Below are 21777 nucleotides of genomic sequence, written 5' to 3'. Positions count from 1 at the left end.
TTTTCTGGGTCCCGGCCCTGCATCTGAGCTAAATATGGCAGAGCTAATGGGTACGCCCATACTTGGGGTGGGGGGGCCAGAACGGAGCTGTAAACAGGGTGCTGTCTCCAGTCTCCTTTCCGTACCCTGCCCAGTCCTGGCTTCTGTGTCCAGCCCCCTGGCACTGGGTGGTACCCAGCAAGCCAGCTGGCATCCAGGATTTGTTTCAATGATGTCCCATGGAGAATATGGAGGGGCTGGCACCAGGACTGTCCTTGGCTTTGCACCAGGGTGTGAACAGGGTCAGTGACCTCAAGGCTAACCTGCCTTTCAGTTCTGAATCCAGACAGAATCAATCCTTGGCAGTCTCGGTCCACCCTCCCTGCCCTGGAATCCAGGGAAGGTTGGAGGTGCTAGGGGGTCAGGTTCCTCTCTGTGACCCCTGCAGCTGTTGCGGTGACTCATGTTCCAACCTGGCTGCCTCTCCCAAGGAGACTTTCCCCTGGGGACAGGCGGGAGGGGAGGGCACAGAGGAGGCCCGAATCAAGCAGGGCCAGGAACCCACCGTGGTAGGAGCTGGGCTGGTGGCCTACCCAGGGAGGAAGGGCCCCAGACTCATCCAGAGGGGAAGGAAGGGGTCTTCAGGGAGACCAGGGAGATACAGAATTGGCTTCCCATCAGGGGGATAGGTGGGGAGACCCTGGCATTTTTTTTTTTTTTTTTTTTTTTGTTGTCGTTGTTGTTGTTGTTGTTGAGACGGAGTTTCGCTCTTGTTACCCAGGCTGGAGTGCAATGGCACGATCTCGGCTCACCGCAACCTCCGCCTCCTGGGTTCAGGCAATTCTCCTGCCTCAACCTCCTGAGTAGCCGGGATTACAGGCACGCGCCACCATGCCCAGCTAATGTTTTGTATTTTTAGTAGAGATGGGGTTTCACCATGTTGACTAGGATGGTCTTGATCTTCTGACCTCGTGATCCACCCGCCTCGCCCTCCCAAAGTGCTGAGATTACAGGCTTGAGCCACCACGCCCGGCGACCCTGGCATTTTGACAGCCAGGACCTAGGGCACCCGAACAGAACCGCAGGCCTGGCCTGGCCGCTGCTTCGGAGCTGAGCTGGAGTGTGGGCTGCGAGATGAGAGGGGTCAGAGCACTAGCTGCAAGCCGGTCCTGCCCATCGACGTGCACCAGCCCCAGTCCCAGGATCCGCAGGACCCCAAATCTGCTGGGCCCCAAGGCCTGCACTGCGCCCCCGGTGGCCCTCGGCGAAAGTGCCCCGCGACACGCCCCCCTCATGCCCTCCTTCTGCCCTCACCTGGGTCCCGCGCCCGCGACGTGGCGAGGACAACCCGAACCCGAACCTTCTGTCCTCAGCAGCCCCCAGATAAGCGGCTGGGAGCCCGCGGGGCCTGCAAGGGAAGCCTGGCTGTCCGATGGCAGGCGCGATAGGGGAGGTCAGGCTGTTCCGCCGGCTAAGTGCATTAGCGCCGCTCGCGTCCTCTATCGCGCCTGCCATCGGACAGGCGGTGCTGCGCCCGGGTCTGGGCCCCCGGAGCGACCACAGTGGAGGCCGGAACGGACTGTCCTTTCTGGGGCGGGGTGGGGGGGCCGCTGGAGGGCCGGGTGGCGTAGGAAAGGACGAGAGAGGCCTGGAGGAGGGGAGGAGAAGGGAAGTTGGGTGGCAGTTCTAAGAGAAGGGTGGGTGCTGGGACGAGTGTCCGGGACGGAGGGGAGCCTGGCGGGGTCTGGGGCCTCGCGTGGGAGGGGGGGCGGGCGCTGCGAGGGGGAAACTGGGCAAAGGGGCAAATTCCCCAGTCTCCACCTCGAATCAGAAAAGAGATGGGGCGGGCTGCCGCGCAGAAGGGGTGAATGGCTGCGGGGAGCTGGAGAAGAGGGACGGGAGGGGCCGGGCCTCGGGGATGGGGGTCTAAAAATTGTGGGGTGAGGAACTGAGGGTGGAGGGCGGCACAGAGGCAGGACTCGGACGGGCGCAGGCGAGGCGGAGGGCGAGCGCTGCGGAAGCACGTGCGGGGCGGGGCGGGGCGGGAGCCGATTGCAGCTGCAGCTGCAGCCGCCCCCCTCACCTCCGGTGCGTCTGCCGCCCGGACACTAAGGGAGATGGATGGATGGGCTGGGGAGGATGCGGCGCGCGTAGCCCCGGGCGGCTCTGGTTCAGCTACCGCCCCCACAGCGGACGGATCGGGGCGGGGGTCGGGTAGTAGAAAAAGGGGCCGCGAGGCGAGCGTGGCATCGGGCGGGCAGCAGCGGCAGCATGAGCGGCGCAGACCCGAGCCGCGCTGCGGGCGCAGCCCCCGACTCGGCCCCGGGGCGGGCTGCGGTGGCCTCGGCCTACCAGCGCTTCGAGCCGCGCGCCTACCTCCGCAACAACTACGCGCCCCCTCGCGGGGACCTGAGCAGCCCGGACGGCGTCGGGCCGTGGAAGCTGCGCTGTTTGGCGCAGACTTTCGCCACAGGTGGGCGCGGGAAACTGAGGCAAGAGGGACAAGAGGTCGTCGGGGAGTGAAAGCAGGCGCGGGGAGACAGAAAGGAGGCGGACCGCGCGCCGGCCAGATGAGGACCAAGAAGCAGAGATAGCTGAGAGGTGCAAACAGAAGAGAAAAAGGAGAAACAGCCCTTAGGAGTGGGGCAGAGGAAAGAGAGGAGGCGAGAGGGAGCGGAGGGCCCTCAGAATTGAGAGCTAAGATTAGGGCTGAGGTGGGAGATGCAGAGGAGGAAATGGAGGCAGAGATGATCGGTCAGGGGCGAGAAACCGCCAGGATTTCCCCGCTAAGCCTGGCTGGTAGATGTAGTTTTCTTTTTTTGAGATGGAGTTTCGCTCTTCTTGCCCAGGCTGGGTTGCAATGGGCGATCTTGGCTCCCTGCAACCTCTACCTTCCGGGTTCAAGCAATTCTCTTGCCTCAGCCTCCCAAGTAGCTGGGATTGCAGGCATGCACCACCAAGGCCGGCTAATTTTGTATTTTTTTTAGTAGAGACAGGGATTCACCATGTCGGTCGGGCTGGTCTGGAACTCCTGACCTCGTCATCCACCTGCCTCGGCCTCCCAAAGGGCTGGGATTACAGGCGTGAGCCACCGTGCCCAGCTAGTACCTGAGTCTCAGAGCGGAGGAACCTGAGTCCCAAAGCGGTGAAGTTCCCTTCCCAAGGGAAGTCAGTTTACGTTGGAGCTGGGTTCAGTCTAACTCTGGGGCCAATGCTTTTTCCAGATGGAGACATACTTGTAGAGGAGAAGGAAGAATTAGAGAGAGGCAGGAAGATGAAGGGGAGGGGGGAGTGAGGAGGAAGGGGCTGCCTGGGCCGGCCTGGCACCAGGACCCTCTTCCTCTGCCCTGCCCAGGTGAGGTGTCTGGACGCACCCTGATCGACATTGGTTCCGGCCCCACCGTGTACCAGCTGCTCAGCGCCTGCAGCCACTTTGAAGACATCACCATGACAGATTTCCTGGAGGTCAACCGCCAGGAGCTGGGGCGCTGGCTGCGGGAGGAACCCGGGGCCTTCAACTGGAGCGTGTACAGCCAGCATGCCTGCCTCATTGAGGGCAAGGGGTAAGGACTGGGGTGGTGAGGGCTGGGCAGGGAGTCTTCCCATAGAGTGGCTGTGGCTGGTGGGGGCAACAGAGGCCTGAGCGCAGAACAGTCTTGAGCCCTGCCTTCTGCCCCCTGTACAGGGAATCCTGGCAAGAGAAGGAGCGCCAGCTGCGAGCCAGAGTGAAGCGAGTCCTGCCCATCGATGTGCACCAGCTCCAGCCCCTGGGTGCTGGGAGCCCAGCACCTCTGCCTGCCGATGCCCTGGTCTCTGCCTTCTGCTTGGAGGCTGTAAGCCCAGATCTTGCCAGCTTCCAGCGGGCCCTGGACCACATCACCACACTGCTGAGGCCTGGGGGGCACCTCCTCCTCATTGGGGCCCTGGAGGAGTCGTGGTACCTGGCTGGGGAGGCCAGGCTGACGGTGGTGCCAGTGTCTGAGGAGGAGGTGAGAGAGGCCCTGGAGCGTAGTGGCTACGAGGTCCGGGACCTCCGCACCTACATCATGCCTGCCCGCCTTCAGACAGGTGTAGATGACGTCAAGGGCATCTTTTTTGCCTGGGCTCAGAAGAAGGTAGGGCTGTGAGGGCCCAGCGTGCCCTGCTCTTTGAGGTGGCACCTAATAAACAAATAATGGCCTGCCACTGTGCTCAGTGCTGTCTGTGCCTCTCTTGGGAAGCAACAAGGGCCCAGAGATCTGAGTGTCAGGGTGGGGGAGACACTCGCCCTAGGCTTTCTTTTTTCCCAGAAGCTTCCTTGAGGGTAGCATTCTGTACCACTCATTCTTCCCAAACTAAGGAAGGCCAAGGTCAAGGGGAGCTCACCGGGCACCTGCGGTGCACCAGGCACTTGTGACATGCCATTCTGCCCATGACATCATTCATTCCTGCATTCAGCAGCAGGACCTGCTAGTCTGTTTCCAGGTGAAGCTCAGAGAGGTGAAGTAACAAACAGTGCAGCCTGGTTCAGACCACAACGGGGGACAGTGGGATCATGAGGAGATGGAAGTAGCATCTGCAAGGTGGTAGGGGTGTTACCATCAAAAAACAAAGGCTCAGGGAAGCCAAAGGGCAAGAGCTGGCTCCGGCTGCCCCTCACAAGTGGACTTGGGCTCTGCCCAGCTCTGCTCTGGGACCTTCCATTCCCTATGCCCACGTGCCCAGGCAGAGACCCCACCTCGGTCTACTGCCTCCAGCCAGCTATGGGGCCTTCCCCTGCCCCCACAACTGTCTTTTCCTGCCCTCCAGCCCACCCTATTCACACAAATGAGCTGAACAAAGGCAGGTGAGGCTGAAAATGATTTATTAACCACGTCCCTTGCTACCCTCCCACCTTAAAACAGTTTTTAGTATCAAAAGAACCTAGCACAGGCTACCCAAGTCCCTGAGGCTGGAGTCCTAGCATAGCTCCCCTCCCCTAAAGAGGAACCAGGGGTCAGGAGCAGAGCAAAAATCCAGTCTGCTTCAACCACGGACACTGCCTTTGGCATGGAAAGTTTCTGGCACTCACTCTATCCTATCCCTGTGGGGCAGGAACATGCCAGGGCTGCTGGCAACTGGCAGGGGTCACCTTTACCAGGGTGTCCGCACAGTGTGGCTCCTGCTCGCCCGGGGGGCCACCCTGGAACAGTAAGACCCTCTGGGGAGGGCAGAAACCAGACCCAGCCACAAGCTTTCACCCCTTCTCCCTCAATCCCTTCCTCCTCCCCAAAGTCCAGGCGATGCAAAGGGTCAGGCAGCAGGGGAAAGGGGCTTTTGGAGGGGAGGTCAACCATGCCAAGGCAAGGAGATACAGAGGCTGGAGAGAGCCCCAGGCATCCCCATTTTCCTTTCTCTGCCCCCTAGGGGCTGGTTGCTGTGTGGAGGCCCTGCGAGGTGTGCAGGGGGCGTGGGACAGGGAACACACACACAGGCAGCCTGGCTGTGCAGAGGTCCTGGCTGTCTGCCTGGCTGGGGCCTTGGGCAGAGCTGGTGCTCCACAGTGATTACTGATGGTGACATGATTCCCTCATCCTCTTCAACCTCTCAACTGAGGGCACATTCACCTGCAGTCACACTCGCCTCTCTCACATGCCCACAAGCACGCTCACATGCATGTTCCCCTAACCCAGCTAACCCACCCGCACCCTACACACACACACTTTGAAACCACACCTCGTACCCCGCAACACCCCTCTTCATGCTGCACACGTAGGCCTGAGCTCACACACACCCAAGCCCATGCTTACCACAGGTCAGCTATGCACTCGGCCTGGCCCACACTCCCGACACAGGGTGGCAGGCTCTCAACCAGACCTCAGCAAGGGATCCTTGCCCTGGGCTTGCTGGGGCCCTGGCCCTGAAGGGGAGTGTGGTGAGGCCTCCTGGGAACCTGGCAATGATCAGAGTGAAATCCCTTCCCAATCCCAATCCCAGCAGCTTGGTCCCTCAAGATCCCATCAGGAGAATCACCTTGAACCTTGGCTGGCCAAAGAACAAGCATCTGGCGCCACCTAGTGGTGTCCTGGAGGAGGGTGGGGGTGGCAAGAGAAGGGGACCTCCTGTATCCCTAAGGCCTGTGGTCCCCGGTCTCCCAAGTAGACAGAGGGCTCTGGGACCACGCCAGGCAGCGGGGGATGTGGGGAGGAAACAGGCAGCTTTCCTCCCGGTAGAGCTAAGAAGACACTCAGTTCGGCTCCAGGAGGCAGAGGGGCTGCCCATTCTTTAGTCCCAGATGCTGGGAGGCCTTCCCTAGCCCAGGCTCCAAGGCTGGTGAGAGCCAGCAGGAGTGGGCTGGTCAAGTAATTCTGGGCCCACATCCTTCATGTCCAAGTTCAAGAAGTTGAAAGGAGAAAATGAATCATCTCAAGGGTTGGGGAGAGAAGGGGGGTCAGCAGGGTGGGGGCAGGATCCCCACTGGGGCAGACCCGCTCCCAAGGTCTTCAGTCCTGCTTAAACTTGGCTTCTGATTCCTTCAGCAGATACAAGCTGTCATCTTCCAGAAAGCTGTGGGCCAAAGGAGGAGCCCACTGAGGCACACAGCTCTGAGGCTCGTGTGGGGGTGGGGTGGGGTGCAGGCAGGCAAGGTGGGAAGGGCTGGATGGGCACACAGAGCCCCCAGTCTCCCCTAAGAAGTGGGCCAGGGAGGGCTCAAAGGTGAGCACCGGGCGGGGGCAGCACTCACCTGAAAAATAGGACATGGACAGGGATGGTGCTGATGTGCCAGATGGCATGGGCATCCAGGACCCAGAAGAGCGGTGGGAAGTCCAGTAGCTCCAGCAGGGACAGCCCCTGCAGCAGCAAGACCACCACCACACACTTGCGCACGTGAGGCAGCCGTCGCTGGTTCCACAGGCACCAGGCCAGCCACCATACCACGTTGACCAGGCCTGGGTGCCAGGTGGGGACAGGAGAGACTCATTCCTTTGGCTTCTTCCCAAGGCCGCCACCAACTCCATGCTCTCTGACCCTAGGATCATCCTCAGACTCTCCTCCCAGCCTCCTCTCTCTCCCACCTCAAATTCTTCCCCATTCCTCTACCCCAAGGGTCCCTCTAGAAACTCCCTCTCCAGAAATGGCACCAACCCCCCACTCACACCCCATGCTAGCACTTCCGCAGATGGCCCAAGCTCCCCAGGGCCTCACCAATAGCCACGTTGGCCACCAGGTTGTAGCCATAGTCGAAGCGGATGAGGCTCAGGTAGGAGACGTGTGCGGTCAGCATTAGCAGCAGGAGAGCCCGGAAGGCACTGAGCACAGCTGGGTGCTGCAACCCCACGGTCCTGCCCCACCATCCAGGGCTGCTCAGAGGGCGGCGGCCCGTCTCCAGAGCAGCATTTCCCGAAGCATCTCCTCCCCACAACATGGGTACATGGTCCCTCAAGCCACTACCCCTCTCCCCACCAAATGGGTCCACTGGGCAGGCCTCCAATCCTCCCAAAGGCCAGGGGCCAAGTGCCACAGCTCCTTGTCAGAAGCCAGGGCCCCCAGTCCTACCCCAGGGTCCCTACCCAGGACAGCTGATAGGGGGGTAGGCGTTGGGAGACTAGTGAAGAAGGCCCTCAGAGCAGCACCCCCAGGGGAGGGCTGGGTGACCCCTTTCTGCCCCCAGGGCTCAATTTTGCCCCTGCAGCCACCCAGGCAGGCTCACCTGACGCAGCACAGATAGATTGAGTGTAGGATGACGGTGGAGGCACAGAAGTAGTCCATTTTCTGAGGACAGGGAAAGGCAATGAGGGAACAGCAAGAGGCTGTGCGGAGAGGACCCGCAAGGATAGGGGCACGGAGGGGTGGCAGGGAGGGGACGGGGGTCCTTGGCCTGCTTATACCTGTTTCACCCCAGCTGAGCCTTGTGTTCACATCATTGTAACAATTTTTTTGTGCTCAGGAGGCCGGGTGAAGTGGCACTTTGGGAGGCTGAGGTGGGCAGATCACAAGGTCAGGAATTCAAGACCAGCTCGGCCAACATGGTGAAACCCCATCTCTACTATTTTTAAAAATAAAAAATTAGCCGGGTGTGGTGGCACATGCCTGTAGTCCCAGCTACTCAGGAGTCTGAGGCAGAAGAATGGCTTGAACCCAGGAGGCAGAGGTTGCAGTGAGCCGAGATCAAGGCACTGCACTCCAGCCTGGGCGACAAAGTGAGACTCTGCCTCAAAAATAAATAAATAAATAAATAAATTCTTAGGAACAAGGCTTTAAGGACACTGGTGGAGGGTCCCTGCTGAGGCTCCGGGACATAAGCACCCCGCATGGAATTCAGAGTGCAGTGTGAAGTCTGATAGCCATAGGGTCCCATCCTGGGGCAACCCTTTACTAGCTGGGTGCCCCTGAGCAAGCAGGCCACCTCTCCAAGGCTCAGCTGCCTCATCAGGCAAGAGCTCATCATCATCCCCACCTGATGAGGCTCAAAGCGGCTCAAGGGCACCAACAGGTGCAGGATGCGTGGCCCTTGCTCCTCCCAGCGCTCCCCAGAGGGAGTTGGCGTGACCCTCTAAAGCCCCTCTGCCCGATTCTGGGCTCCTCTGGGACCACCCTGTGCGGAGTAGGGGGAGCTGGAGAGTGCTCACCTCTGTGAGGTCGGTGTCCCTGGTGTGGAAGACTGTGGACCAAAACCATGCGTTGAGGGACACCTGAGGAAGAAGGGGCTGGTGAGCACACTGCACCCCCACGCCCCGAGGCCAGGACCCCCACGGGCTCACATCCATTTCACCTTCGGGGAGGGGCTCTGTGGGGCAAGAAATGTGCTTTTCCTGCCCCTGGAGCCCTCCAAACAAACCTGTGTCCCTCTACCGCCACCCAGCCAGGGTCCCTGGGGTGGACTTCCTGCCGCCCCAAATCCCCAAGGCCAAAGGGGGCTGCAGCCTCCACAGGTTCCGGCCTGGCCTGGGAACCAGTTCCGGCAGAGCCAATTCCCCAGTTACTCAATCGCTAAGACAACAGCCCCCAGGGGCCCGGCCTCCTCTTCCAACCGGCAGGTGATGACAGCCCCACCCAGGCCCAGGGGAGCTGGTGACCTCAGCCTCTGGGGGCGGGAATGAGGTGGGTGGGGTGGAGGGGCTCGAGCCAGCTTGGGGTGTGTTCTGAGCAAGCCAGCAGGGGAGGGAGATCAAGCAGATCCCACTGGGGCCCAGGCTCCCAGGAGGAGGGGGAACTGAGCCCAGCTTCCTCCTGGCTGGGCCTGCCCAACCCGCCAGACCAGTGGCTGCTCCCGAGGCTGGGAGGAGCAGAGGGCAGGACCGGAGGAGCTGCAGTGGGGCCAGCGCCCAGGGGAATATTTGAGGGCTTCTTCCTGGAAATGAGCAGCGTGGAGAGAGCACAAAAGTAATCTTACGAATGAGCTGGAGAGCTTGTGGGCATTGGTGCTGGCACTTTCTTCGGGGACTGCTGTGTTCACAGCAAAGCCCAAAATGCAGAAAGCAGGGTGGACTGAGGGGAAGGGCTGAGAAACCGTGACAACCGGTCAGAGGAAGAGCGGCCAGGCCAGGAACGCCCCGGAGGTGGGGAGGGATGCGCTAGGGTAGGACAGAGCTCAGGAAAGACCAGGAGCTGCTCAGTTGGTTCCAATGTACCAGGAAAACTGGCCTGGCAGGGGACAGAGGGAGAGGGCAATAAGCCACGCTCTGCTGGGCACTGCAGCAGGCGGGTGAGACAGGAAGATGCGTTCTGAATGCAGGTCTGGAGAGCCTAGGAGAGAATGGGAGGAGAAGGGGTGCAGGTGGGGCAGGACTGCTGCACAGCCAGCCAGGTTCTCCGGGTGCTGGGCTCTGGAAGGCTCGAGGCTGCCTGGTGCACCTGTCTGGCCTGGCTCTGGGCTGAGCCTTGCTGCGTCTGCTCCTGTTGACTTCGGCAAAGGGCCCTGCCCTTCTCAGCCCAAGCTTTCCCTGGGACGAATCATAGTGAAACTTCATTTCCTTCCCAGCTTGGCGTCAGGTGGTTTGGTCTAGGCCAGGCTGCTTCTCCTTTGAGGATGGCCACTCTGTCCCTTCCACTGGACTCAAGGCTGTGCCCTGCTGCGGCCCCCACCCCAGAGACAGACATGGAGGCTGCAAAACGGGACTGAAACTGGTGGTTTCTCAGACACTGCACCCACAGTCTGAACAGCTTAGGGTCAGTGTGGGGAGAGGAGCAGGCTGGGCTAAAGACAGGGCCCAGGTGACCACATGACCAGGTCTCCATGGCAGGCCAGGAACAGGGACATCCTTAGGGAGGAGAGTGGCCCAGGAGCCAGTGTGGGAGTGAGAAGGGCAAGGTGGCAGGGACTGCCATCCAGCCAGGCCTCCTTGTCACCCACAGCAGGAAAAGGGGGGGTGACAAGGGGACTGCAGGACTGAGCTAAGTGGCTCAGAACACCAAAAGCAGGGGGTGTGTGCGTGTGTACACGTGCGCAGGGCCACAGGAAGGGCAGGCTGCTCGGTCCCCTCTCCAAATACCTCCCTGGGTGCCTTCCACTCACAGATCCACCTGAAGCCTGGCCTCTGCACCCCTGAAAAGCCCCTCCCCCCCGGGGAGTATCCCACTCTGGGGGTGCTGCTCTTCTCACCCTTTCCTCAGATTTGGGAGGTAGTGTCATTAAGAATGCAAGCCCTAGGGCCAGATTGCCAGGGTTCAGTTCCTGGCTCTGCATTTCCTGTGTGTCCTTGGGCAAGTTATTTAGCCTTGCTGTGCCTCAGTTTTCTCATCTGCAAAATGGGAATAATCACAGTTGATAAGGGTTTCATGAGCAATACAAATACAGTGTATGGCACAGAGCCCAGGGCAGGATAACACATGAGGTGCTCTTCTCTCCACCTGCCTGACCAGCATATGAAGGCTCGTCAGCTTCCCATAGAACTGAGGCCAAAGAGGATGTCTGCCTCCCACTCTCCCTGCAGGCCAAGGACGTTTAGGCAGAGAAGGGGTGGTCCCCCAGCTGCCTAGGCCCACCGCCGCAGCTCCAGGCTGAAGAAGAATGTCCAGTCTCCACAATGAGACAGAGCCTGAAGTCCTGCCTCCGCCCCTAAGTAGCTGTGTGACCTTGGACACATAATCCAGAGTCTATGATCCTCCACTGCCTCACCTACAAAACAGGTTCATAATGCCACTGCAGAGGAGGCTGAGGACAATGTCTGCAGAACACCTGGCACCAAGGAACTCCTCTGAGTGCCTGCTGGTTTTTGCTGCCTGGTCCGTGGTAGGTGCCCATCAATGTCAGTTTCCTTCATCATGTCCAGTAGGCTGACTCTCACCACGCCCCTTCACCTGACCCTCAACTTCCCTTTCCTGAGGGGTCGCAAAGTTCAAGGTCAAACTATGGGGCCCAGGGTCTCTCCATCCCGAACAGAGACACCTTAGCTATAGGAAGAGCCCCTCCTCCTTACTCTGGAGCCGAGATCCCATCAATGTGGACTGAAGGGACCCCCTGCTCTTCACTCAGAGTTTGTAATCAAGAGCAAGCAAAGGGGACAGATGGGCTCTGGAAGGAAGGAGAGTTCCAAGACACCAATGCACAGCTACTCTCAGACTCCTTGCCATGCTTGAGTGAAGGGGGCCAGGCAGGGGAACCGGCCAGGAGCATGACAGGCTGCCCGGCAGGCACCCAGAGCTTCGAGTAAGCACCGAGGAGAGGGGCGGCCAGGGGCAGGGTGCCAGTGGGGGTGGAATCGGAGGCTGGGTGGAGGGAGAGCAAGAGGCTGTTTCAGTCTGTTGGAAATAAGAAAATCAAGACAAAAATATCACAGCCGTGAAACTGGTTGGATGCCAAGTGAGCCAGATCTGTCAGGAATTCGACCCTGCGCTAAGCCCCAGTGCTTGGGGCTGTCATTGACACCACGGTGGTGGGGACAAGTGGGTCTTAAAATAGCTCGGTGTCTCAGAAGTGGGGGAGGCAGAATGTTAAATATGACGCCTGCTGCCATCCTGGGCTCCCCCGGAGGCCACAGTGTCCCACCCCCTGCCTCAAGCAGGGCAGACCAGCCCCAGCTCACTGCTGAGAGAAGGGAGAGAGAGGTAGCTGAAGATGGGAGGAGGTCTTTTTCTATCATCCCAAAGGATTCCATGATTTCCTGCCATTGCCTGTTCCACTAGCTCTTGTCTGACCCCTGGGAAGTCCTTCCTAAAATCTAACCATCATTCTACAACAGACGCAACCTACCTCTTCTTTTTATTGAGATGGAGTCTCCCTCTGTCACCCAGGCTGGAGTGCAGTGCCTTGATCTCGGCTCACTGCAACCTCTGCCTCCCGGGTTGAAGCAATTCTCTTGCTTCAGCCTCCTGAGTAGCTGGGATTACAGGTGCGTGCCACCACGCCCGGCTAGTTTTTGTATTTTTAGTAGAGATGGGGTTTCACCATGTTGGCCAGGCTGGTCCTGAACTCCTGACCTCACGATTCACCTGCTTGGCCTCCAAAAGTGCCAGGATTACTTAGCCCGGCCCCTATCTCTTCTTGTAGTTTGCTGAACAGAGGCAGAGCAGAATCTGTCCCCACCCACACAAACCACTCTACGGAGACAGTTTGCCTTCCCACCGCTTCACCCTCTTATCTCTACATCTGAGGACCTTTCCTGACTGGATGAAGGCCTGAGGAATTGGTGTGGCCTTCTGGCTTTGGCACACAGCAAGGGCCCCTGCTCAGTGACGTCAAAGGGACATGGTATGCAGAGCTTTGGTGGGCTCCCCGCTCCTTGCCTGGCTGCCCCCCAGCCCAGGCCCAGGCCTGAATGGCAAGGCAGGGGCTGCCTTCTTGTACCAACATATCATGAGCCCTGCTGGGGGGCGGGTCTCCTTATTTCTGAGGCAAAGCTGAGGTACCCTTCCCCCAAGACTTAGCCCAGAGCAGGTGAAGGGCCTTGCCTTCCTATCCTCACCCCAACAGAAATCAGGAGCCTCAGCGCCCCAGAAGGCCCAGGTCAAAGTCCACCACCGCACCCTCCATACGGCTTAGGATCCTCCCTCCTGCAGAAACTGACAGGGCTCAACAGCAACTGGGAGAGCCAAACTAGGCCATCCACAGGAATGTGGGTTGTTCTGAGGCTTTGTTCCTTGAAGGCCTAGTGAGAGCGTGAGGGGGCCCCATGTCCCTGAACGCCACATCCCATTGAGTACCCTAAGACACAGGCCCCAACTATCTGCCTTCTACCAACATCTCCTGCTTTTTCTATTTTTTGTTTTTTGAGATGGAGTCTCACTCAGTTGCCCAGGCTGGAGTACAGTGGTATGATTTCAGCTCACTGCAACCTCTGCCCCCCGGGTTCAAGCAATTCTTCTGCCTCAGCCTCCCCAGTAGCTGGGATTACAGGCACACACCACCACACCTGGCTAATTTTTGTATTTTTAGTAGAGATGGGGTTTCGCCATGTTGGCCAGGCTGGGCTTGAACTCCTGACCTCAGATGATCTGCCCACCTCAGCCTCCCAAAGTGTTGGGATTATAGGCGTAAGCCATTGCTCCCGGCCATCTCCTGCTTTTTCTCTAGGGTCCTTAGTCACTCAGGACTTTGGGCTACCCTGGAAAGTGTGACCCCCCCTCCAAGAAGGAAGTTGAGTTGCAGATACAACTCAGGTGAAAGATCTGAGGATCAGGGATGGCAAGGCCAGAGCTGTGATGTGACCCCTGGCCTCTGGCACATGGTATGAAGACAAAGGGCAGAACCCTCCGAGGTCCTCTCAGGCCTGTGGCCTATCTAAGGAGGCTCTAAGCTTCTTCAGAGTTCAGGCAGGGCTGTCCCATGCTCTCTAGTGGAGGTGGGGAATAGGGGGTGGTACACGCAGCGGGCCCAGACAAGCAGTGTCGTGGAGGAACCCCACAGGAAAGGAGACGGGGAACCTCTTCAGTTTCCCTGCCCTTCCTGCTTTCTTGGCCATGACTAAATTCGCTTTGTTGCAAGAGGCCTACGCAGGAAGTGGTGGCTTTATCTCACCCAGCCTGTGACGGTGTGTGCCGATGCCTGGCCCTGCCCACATCAGAACCCCTAGCCCTCAGGCTGGCACTCAAGGCCCTCTCTGCTCCATCTCCTCTTTCTCTACTCCATTCACACAGCTACAATGGGGCCAAGGTTGCCTGGAATGCTGGAATTCAATCCCCTGTCCCCACACATGTATGTGTCTAAGCCTTGCCAGACCTGCAAGTCCCAGATGAGACATCTCCTCCTCCCCGGACCTCCCTGGCCTGGCAGACTTCCCCAGTTAGAGGACGTGGTCTCCCCAACTCACAAATCCTACAGCTCTCTACCAAAGCACCCCCTGATTCCACGCCGTCTGCTGCTCAGGCTGGCCAGACCTGTACCTCCCACTCTGCTTAGCAACCTGGGGCAGGGGCTTCAGCCCCCACAAGTGCTAAATCCCGTCTCTACTCCCAGTAAAGGCTCAAGGAACACTCATCACAGGACACAGAGCGGCCTAGCAGAGCTAAGTTCTCAGGTCCTGGAGCCAGACAGCCCCGGACGCCAACCCTGTCTCCACTTCTTGCTAACTTGGGCAATTTTTTTTTTTTTTGAGATGGAGTCTCACTCTGTCGCCAGGCTGGAGTGCAATGGCACGATCTTGGCTCACTGCAACCTCCACCTCCCAGGTTCAAGCAATTCTTCTGCCTCAGCCTCCCAGGCAGCTGCGATTACAGACAAATGCCACCATGCCTGGCTAATTTTTGTATTTTTAATAGAGAGGGGGGTTTCACCGTATTGGCCAGGCTGGTCTTGAACTCCTGACCTCGTGATCCGCCTGCCTCGACCTCCCAAAGTGCTGGGATTACAGGCATGAGCCACTGTTAGGGAAGTTTTTTTTTCCCCCGAGCCTAACTCAGAGCTCATAGGGGTACTATGAGGGTGAAATAAGGAAATGTATGTAAAGTGCTTCAGACAAGCCTGTCACATGGCTCGTGTTCCTTCAATTATTATTAATAGTTGTTGAATAGGAAGTATTAAGGAGGGTCAATATTTCCCAGAGGTTTAACAGCTTCCTTCCCTGACCTCCTTCCCACATCCATCTCCCAAGTGTAAGGCTCGGCCTGGACTTCACAGCATACCCCAGCTCTCAGCTTTCTTAAGGTCCTAGAGACCTCTGTGTCTCCAGACTCCAGGATCTTCTTCAGTTCTCATGTGCAAAATTCAGGACAGCAGACTCACTCCCCTCTCCTTCCTGTGCTTGTCCCAGGACACACAACTCAAGCACACAATCTCCGAGTTCCCCTCCTGCCCCTCGGGCTATGCCTTCCATCTCTGTGTCTGGCTCATCTTCCTCTAGCCAGCCATTCAGTTCTGGGGTTCCTCGGGGCTTTGCCCTAGATCCCTCCTCTTTTCACTGTCTAAATTCTCCTGGGGTGATCTCATCTACAACCACAGCTTCTATCACTGTCATTTTTTAAAAAAAAAGACTGGCCTCCCTTGATCACCCAGACTGGAGTGACAAGAGTAAAGTGACAGGATCACAGCTCACTGCAACCTCAACCTTCTGGGCTCAAGTGATCCTCCCACCTCAACCTCCTCGTAGCTGGGACTACAGGCATGTGCCACCAAGCCTGGCTTATTTTTTTTGTATTTTTGGTAGAGACAGGCTTTTCCCATGTTGTCCAGGCTGGTCTGGAACTTGTGAGCTCAAGCAATCTGCCCACCTCAGTCTCCCAAAGTGCTGGGACTGCAGGTATGAGCCACCACATCTGGCCTCTATCACTGTCTTACAAGAAGAAACACAAGGGGTCATCCCTGATTCCTCTTTCCTCATCTAATCCACTCTTGAGGTTTGTCAGCACAGCGAAGATGTTGAAAGTGCGGACTTTAGAGCCAGATCCCTGGATTCAAACCCTGGCTCGGTGACCTCAGGCTGGTTACTTCACCTTTTTTTTTTTTTTTTTTCTTGAGACGGAGTTTCGCTCTTGTTACCCAGGCTGGAGTGCAATGGCGCGATCTCGGCTCACTGCAACCTCCGCCTCCTGGGTTCAGGCAATTCTCCTGCCTCAGCCTCCCGAGTAGCCGGGACTACAGGCACGCGCCACCATGCCCAGCTAATTTTTTTTGTAGTTTTAGTAGAGACGGGGTTTCACCATGTTGACCAGGATGGTCTCGATCTCTTGACCTCGTGATCCACCCACCTCGGCCTCCCAAAGTGCTGGGATTACAGGCGTGAGCCACGCGCCCGGCCTTACTTCACCTTTTCAGTCTTTGGTTTCCTCATCCATAAACTGGGGATGAGAATAATAACACCTATAAGCTGTTTTAAACAAAAATTATGGGAGGCCATAATTCTGGACTGAGCTCCTGCACTAGACCCAACAGACTAGACCAGACCAAAATGGCCACTCATGCTAAATGCCACATAATCAAACTGAAATTTTAAGGGAGCTGATAGGTCCCAAAACAGACCACTTTTTCCTGAAAACAAGAGAGTCCAGTCTACCCAAGTAAGGAAGTCTCCTCTGCTTTAACCCTTATAAAAAAAAAACAAAACCTGATGTTAACCAATCAGGTTTCTTTCTACTGTTCTGTTTCCCGGTTCCCAACTTACAAAACTTACTGTTCTTGTATTGCTCAATAGAAACTTTCACTCTATTTTGTAGAATGGAGGCTGCCCTAATTCATGAATTGCAAATTAAAGCCAACTGGATCTACAAGTAAGTTTGCTGCAATTTTGTGTTTTGCCACTTGCTATCGGATGAACACGATTAATATTTATAAAATGCTTAAAGTGATGCCTGACATACTGTAGTATGAGCTGGATATGTATTTATTAAATAAATAAAATAAGTTTTAAAAAAGTTTTAACATCATCTCCAAAACACAGCTCAAGTGTACTTTTCTTTAATACCCAAGACCCATGCCACCTCTCTAGTCTAGCTACTGGACCCTGTGCTAAAATGACCAGCTGGTCTACTGCATCCACTCTGACCCACTCCAATCTGTTCTCTACACAGTAGCCAGAATGAGCTTTCCAAAGGGCAAATCTATTCATGAAACTGCTTTTCTCCTCAACCCTCATTTAAAAATCCCTCCGCACTTCCTGATGCTTTGAGAGTCGAGATCTCCACTGTGAGGGTCTCCATGGCTGGCCCCATCTGCCCTCGGAGCTCACACCCACTCTCTGATTTCCTGCAAGCCAGGCTGCCTGGAAGGACCCTGACTCTCTCCTGCCTGTGCACTTTCTGAGACTTCTTCTAAAGCCTCCTCCTACTCTCTTCAAATTTACCTAGTTAACATTCCTGCATCATTCCCACCTTACCTTTAATGCCCTTTCCCCAGAGAAGCCTTTCCTGATGGCCCCATGCTGGTCTATGTTTGCCATTACACACACCCCTGTAGCACCTGTCCCCAGCTGTACTTTTTCATAGCCGTACTCTCACATTCAATTGTGTGACTAGCACAGAGGGCAGACTTCTGGATCTCCAGGACCCAGTAAAGTGCCTGGCATATAGTAGGTGCTCAACACCTGAGTGAATGGCTTCTGTGACAGCAGGAAGGTGAGTGAGTAGAAATTTTTTCCTTAAGGGTTGCAGGGGACCTAGAGATATCCACTGCGACCTTTTATTCTCACGCCCTTCCCAAGGCCATCATGGTTCATATCTGCACCCCAGTCTGTGCTTATCACACAATTACAGGCCCTGAATACAGCTGTTCAGACCAGCCATACTGTAAAGCTAACAGCCCTTTCTGCATCTGCAGATGGAACCATACCTGGGCTTCTCCAGGGATGGTCTGAGGATAGGATGAGCTCTAGACAGAAAATTGTGGCTGCGACTCCCTCCCCACCAGGCCTCGGCTGGAATTGAGATTGCTCCAAGTCCTCCAGAGGGGCCCTTGGAAAGACCTGTGGTCCTAGCATCCTCTCTAGCCCTCCCGCCCCACTCCCTTCTGTATTTGCAAAGTGTCCTACTGGGTCTTTTAGTGGCTTCCTTCTTCAGGACCTGAAAAATGTCCTTCTTTCCTCTCTCCTTCCCAAACAGCCCGATTCAGCACCCTCCCTGTTTTCTCCCCAGGCCTCACCATCCCGCAGCTGCAACTTTAGCCCTGGAAAACAGAGGGGAAGCTGGTAAGTAGAAGCCCTGTTGGGTGTTAATAGGGATCTAGAGTTCCTCCTTCCTAGATGAGGGGAGACAGCAGGAGTCCTGCCAGGTTACCTACCCAGGCGAAGGCCACACAGGTGTGGTACATGGGGGAGGAGACTGGCACAAAGGTGCGGTACCGGCAGAGCATCACCAGGCTGGCCAGGCCATTGAGAAAAGAGGCCACAGCAGATGCTGGCTCTTGAAAGAACAGGAACCGGGAGAAGGGCCACTGAAAAAGGAGCAGATGAAGGGGGTTTGAGGGGCAGGCAACTCCCAACTGGCCCGGTCTACCTATTCTTGACATGCTGCAGCAACAGGTCCCCAGCTGGGTCCTCAGCTCTGGACTTTAGCCAAAGCCTCAGGTTCATCCCCACTTCAGACCAATGAGCCCCCTCCAGTGCCTGGTTAAGGGTCATACCGCCATCCTGGCCGGCAGGTACAACATTGTAAGCCCTGATCTCTGGGAAGACCAGATGGGCCAGGGTAGATGGCTCAGTATGGCCTCGTGGAAACAGCACAGAGTTGCCATCCAGAAGACACAGGTCCCAACCCCTCCTCTACCAGTGTCCACAGCCCTCTGAGCCTTAGCTTACTCTGTGAAAAACTGGGGTGAATGCTTCCTGCCAACATCAACAGGCCAGAATGAGATGATACTGGATTGAAAGGTACAAACAAACTGTGCCTGGCTAGACAAGCTGAAGTGTATTACTATGAATCCAGACCCTACTGGAGAAGCAACAGGAAACGTGCCACAGTAGGTAAGGGGATGTGTCCCTGCAGTAAGGTGGCCATCTCGGCCACTTTAAAGGCCCAGCACCACTCTCTGGGGAGACTCCAAAGCCTTCCACATATTTCTACTCCAAATCCAGAGGCAGGACACATGGATCCTATCCAATTCTATGGAAACCAGCCGATTTTGGGGAGAATAGGTACCTGCCCCAAACATACACCCACCACCCCATGCCTCAGATTGCTTGGACAGTGTGGTCCAACCAGGGGGTATCTTACTCCCACCACACTACCACCATATGCCTACCCTGACCCTCCAACTCACCTTGCCATGGAACTGAGGCACTTTGTGACCTTCCTGGAGGTAGAGCCCAACGGTGACCCACATACACTCATACTTACAGTCGTCCCGACAGGTCCAGCCTGAAACAGACAAATGTGCCCTGGTGAGTTCCCCAGCACCGGGAGGCACACAGAGAGCATCAATGGGGTCCAAGCCCAAACATAGGCCAAGAGGGCCTGCAGGTTGGAGGAACCAGGAGAAATCTAAAAATTCTACCTTCCAATCTGGATGAATGAGAGATGGTAAGACATACACATAGGGGAAGGTGTATATATGTATGCATATTTTAGTGAGCAATTTGAGATTTTTTTTTTTTTTTGAGACAGGGTCTCACTCTTTCACCCAGGCTACAGTGCAGTGGGGAGATCACAGCTCACCACAGCCTCGGCCTCCTACGCTCAAATGATCCTCCCACCTCAGCCTCCCAAGTAGCTGAGACTACAATGTCTGGCTAATTCTTTTATTTTTTGTAGAGATGGCATCTTGCCATGTTGCCCAGGCTAGTTTTGAACTCCAGAGCTCAAACGATCTTTCCACCTTGGGAGACATTTCCTCTCCTTTTGTTCAAGTTCATCGAGATCTTGGCATCTGATGAACTCATCTATGGAAACCTGGGTTTATGTTTGTCCCTCCTGAATATAGGATTTACTCTTACTCTCCAGGAAGGAGTTCTTACTATCTTACCCACTTCCTGTGAAAATGAAGCCCAAATTCTTCAACCTGACTTTTGAGGCTCCAAATTGCCTTTCCAACCCTTTTGGTAACTACTCCTGTTCATGTACCTTGCTCCCTGAATAAACAAATCTCCTGGATGTGCCCACATCTGTCCAGGGCATCTGCTCTCTCTGTTCCCTCTGTCTGGAATGCAAAGTGGTACAACAGTAAAGAGGACAAGCTTGTGGTCAATCAGGCCAGAACTGGAAACTCCACTTTACCACATAATGGCTGTGTATGTGGGCAGGGCACTTAACCTCTCTAACCCCCACCTGTAAAACTGCGATTAGAGAAACTATCTCAAAAGGTTGTGATAAAAATTACCTGACATATTGTGACACCTGTCACATACTGAGTGCTCAGTATGTTGGTTCCTTGCCCACTATAGTCACAGGTCCACACTGAATGTATCAGTCCAAAGTCCCTCCTTCACACAAAATGTTCCAAGATGATCCCTGCTTCCACCTCTTCAAAGCCAGAACCGACACTTTCCTATCCCAAATGCTTGTGGGGTTTTTTTTGAGACAGAGTTTCCCTCTTGTTGCCCAGACTGGAGTGCAATGTCGTGATCTCAACTCACTGCAACCTACCCTTCCTGGGTTCATGCGATTCTCCTGACTCAGCCTCCGGAGTAGTTGGGATTACAGCTATGCGCCACCACGCCCAGCTAATTTTGTATTTTTAGTACAGATGGGGTTTATCCATGTTGGTCAGGCTGGTCTCGATCTCCTGACCTCGTGATCCACCTGCCTTGGCCTCCCAAGGTGCTGGGATTACAGGAGTAAACTACCGCGACCGGCCTCCTAAATGCTGCTGCTTCTTTTTTTTTTTTTTTGCAGGTGGCCTGCAAGACCAAATGATTCTTAATCTAAGAGTCTCTCGGGGGCTCAAATCATTCTCTGCCTTGCACTTGAGAAGGCACATATGACCGTGGGGAGGGTGAGCCCCAGTGGGTAGAACCCTGGTCTGATTTCTGTGCCATTCCTAGACATTGTAGCCCAAATGTATTTAATAAATATCTTTTTGACTGAATAAGGAAGTAAATGAAACCTTCTGGGAAAGTAAGAGAGGATGATAAGGCTCTTATCATCTTAGGGGCTCCACTCACTTAATACTTATAATATGTGACCTCAGAGTACCTAAGGTTGAGATTGCAGAGGCGTATTGGAGGCGTATGGGGCGGGAGCAAGATAAATAGGCGGGGCTTAACGTGGGGGTGGAGCTTACCTGCTAGACTCATGTAGATTGGCTGGCGGGAGCGGAAGTGCTTCAGAGCGCCCCCCGAGCAGTTCTGCTCCTCGCACTTCAGTACGCAGTCGCGGTACACCGGCTCACGGTCGCCCTGGGAGCCGCTCGCCAGCGCCGCGGCCCCAGCTAGCAGAACCAACCGCGCCGCCCGGCCGGCCATCCTTTCTCCCTGGCTCGCCGCCGGGGGAGGAGCTTAGAAGTATGTGAAGCTTTCACTTCCGGAGTAACCGGAAGTTTCTGTGTTCTTTAATCTACTCTCCGGAGGCTGACGTCCACCCAGTTTAAATTTAAGTTCCCGGATTTTTGTGGGCGCCTGCCCCGCCCCTCGGCCCCCTGCTGTCCCCATTTATCGAGACGACAGGGTTAAGGGAAGGGGGATGCCTGATGGGTTAATGAGCAAAATAAAATGTTTTCTTTTCCAGGACCTTTTTTGAGGTAAGGCTGTTTACTGTCACCAGCCCTGTGTGATTTTACTTCCTAAACGTACCTGTAACTATCCACTTCTCTGCATCTCTCACGGCACCACCCTGGTTAAAGACATCATCATGTGTCGCCAAGACAGCCACAGTAGCCTCTTAATGGCTCTCCCTGCCTCTACTTTTGCCCCATTCAACCTGCGCTCCATTTTGAAAAATTAAAATTTGCCCATACCACTTTTTTTCTTTTCTTTTTTTTTTTTTTTTTGAGACGGAGTTTCACTCATGTTACCCAGGCTGGAGCGCAATGGCGCGATCTCG

At 55.8% G+C, this 21777-nt stretch overlaps 3 protein-coding genes and 1 pseudogene across 6 annotated transcripts in view; 2 read left to right on the top strand and 2 right to left on the bottom strand.

Annotated features, from left to right (window-relative positions):
* Nucleotides 1–46: 46 nt before the first annotated feature.
* PNMT (phenylethanolamine N-methyltransferase) overlaps nucleotides 47–21777 on the top strand; it is a 28601-nt gene continuing 6870 nt past the window's right edge. The window contains exons 1-3 of one of the 3 annotated variants that reach the window (XM_032279219.1): nucleotides 47–548; nucleotides 3335–3542; nucleotides 3665–4122. In XM_032279219.1, the coding sequence (XP_032135110.1) occupies nucleotides 443–548; nucleotides 3335–3542; nucleotides 3665–4106 (756 nt within the window). In that variant the 5' untranslated portion in view covers nucleotides 47–442 and the 3' untranslated portion in view covers nucleotides 4107–4122. Of the gene's footprint in view, nucleotides 549–1932; nucleotides 2779–3334; nucleotides 3543–3664; nucleotides 4123–21777 lie in introns of those variants that run through there. The other 2 variants (XM_032279218.1, XM_032279220.1) reach the window with 2 other exon arrangements.
* On the bottom strand, nucleotides 4806–6324 carry LOC116552513 (annotated as a pseudogene). The gene has a single exon (XR_004269424.1). The product of XR_004269424.1 is annotated as an uncharacterized LOC116552513 (transcript).
* Nucleotides 4806–21253, bottom strand: PGAP3 (post-GPI attachment to proteins phospholipase 3). The gene is made up of 8 exons (XM_032279217.1): nucleotides 21020–21253; nucleotides 19061–19158; nucleotides 18083–18235; nucleotides 8568–8630; nucleotides 7649–7710; nucleotides 7144–7280; nucleotides 6683–6887; nucleotides 4806–6504 (listed from the first exon to the last, which is right to left on the bottom strand). Exons 1-8 carry the CDS (start codon nucleotides 21198–21200, stop codon nucleotides 6441–6443), a joined length of 963 nt encoding a protein of 320 aa, XP_032135108.1. The 5' UTR covers nucleotides 21201–21253; the 3' UTR covers nucleotides 4806–6440.
* The window catches only part of ERBB2 (erb-b2 receptor tyrosine kinase 2), a 43560-nt gene continuing 42882 nt past the window's right edge, over nucleotides 21100–21777 (top strand). Inside the window, exon 1 of the mRNA XM_032279207.1 lies at nucleotides 21100–21475. The gene's annotated coding sequence lies outside the window, so the exon portion shown is untranslated. The remainder of the gene's footprint in view (nucleotides 21476–21777) is intronic.

The sequence above is a fragment of the Sapajus apella genome, unplaced genomic scaffold (genome assembly GCF_009761245.1).
Source record: "Sapajus apella isolate SASKATOON/1434 unplaced genomic scaffold, GSC_monkey_1.0 scaffold12, whole genome shotgun sequence".
Classification (NCBI taxonomy): Eukaryota; Metazoa; Chordata; class Mammalia; order Primates; family Cebidae; genus Sapajus; species Sapajus apella.
This window is presented reverse-complemented; position numbering and strand designations above follow the sequence as displayed.

Bases quoted from the DNA above. Each gene is read 5' to 3' on its own strand.
- PGAP3 (XM_032279217.1), bottom strand. From the start codon at position 21,200: ATGGCCGGCCGGGCGGCGCGGTTGGTTCTGCTAGCTGGGGCCGCGGCG. The intron at 19,159-21,019 runs GTAAGCTCCACC...TGTCTGTTTCAG, and splicing joins AATCTACATGAGTCTAGCAG to GCTGGACCTGTCGGGACGAC. The intron at 7,281-7,648 runs GTGAGCCTGCCT...ATGGTGGGGCAG, and splicing joins ATCTATCTGTGCTGCGTCAG to GACCGTGGGGTTGCAGCACC.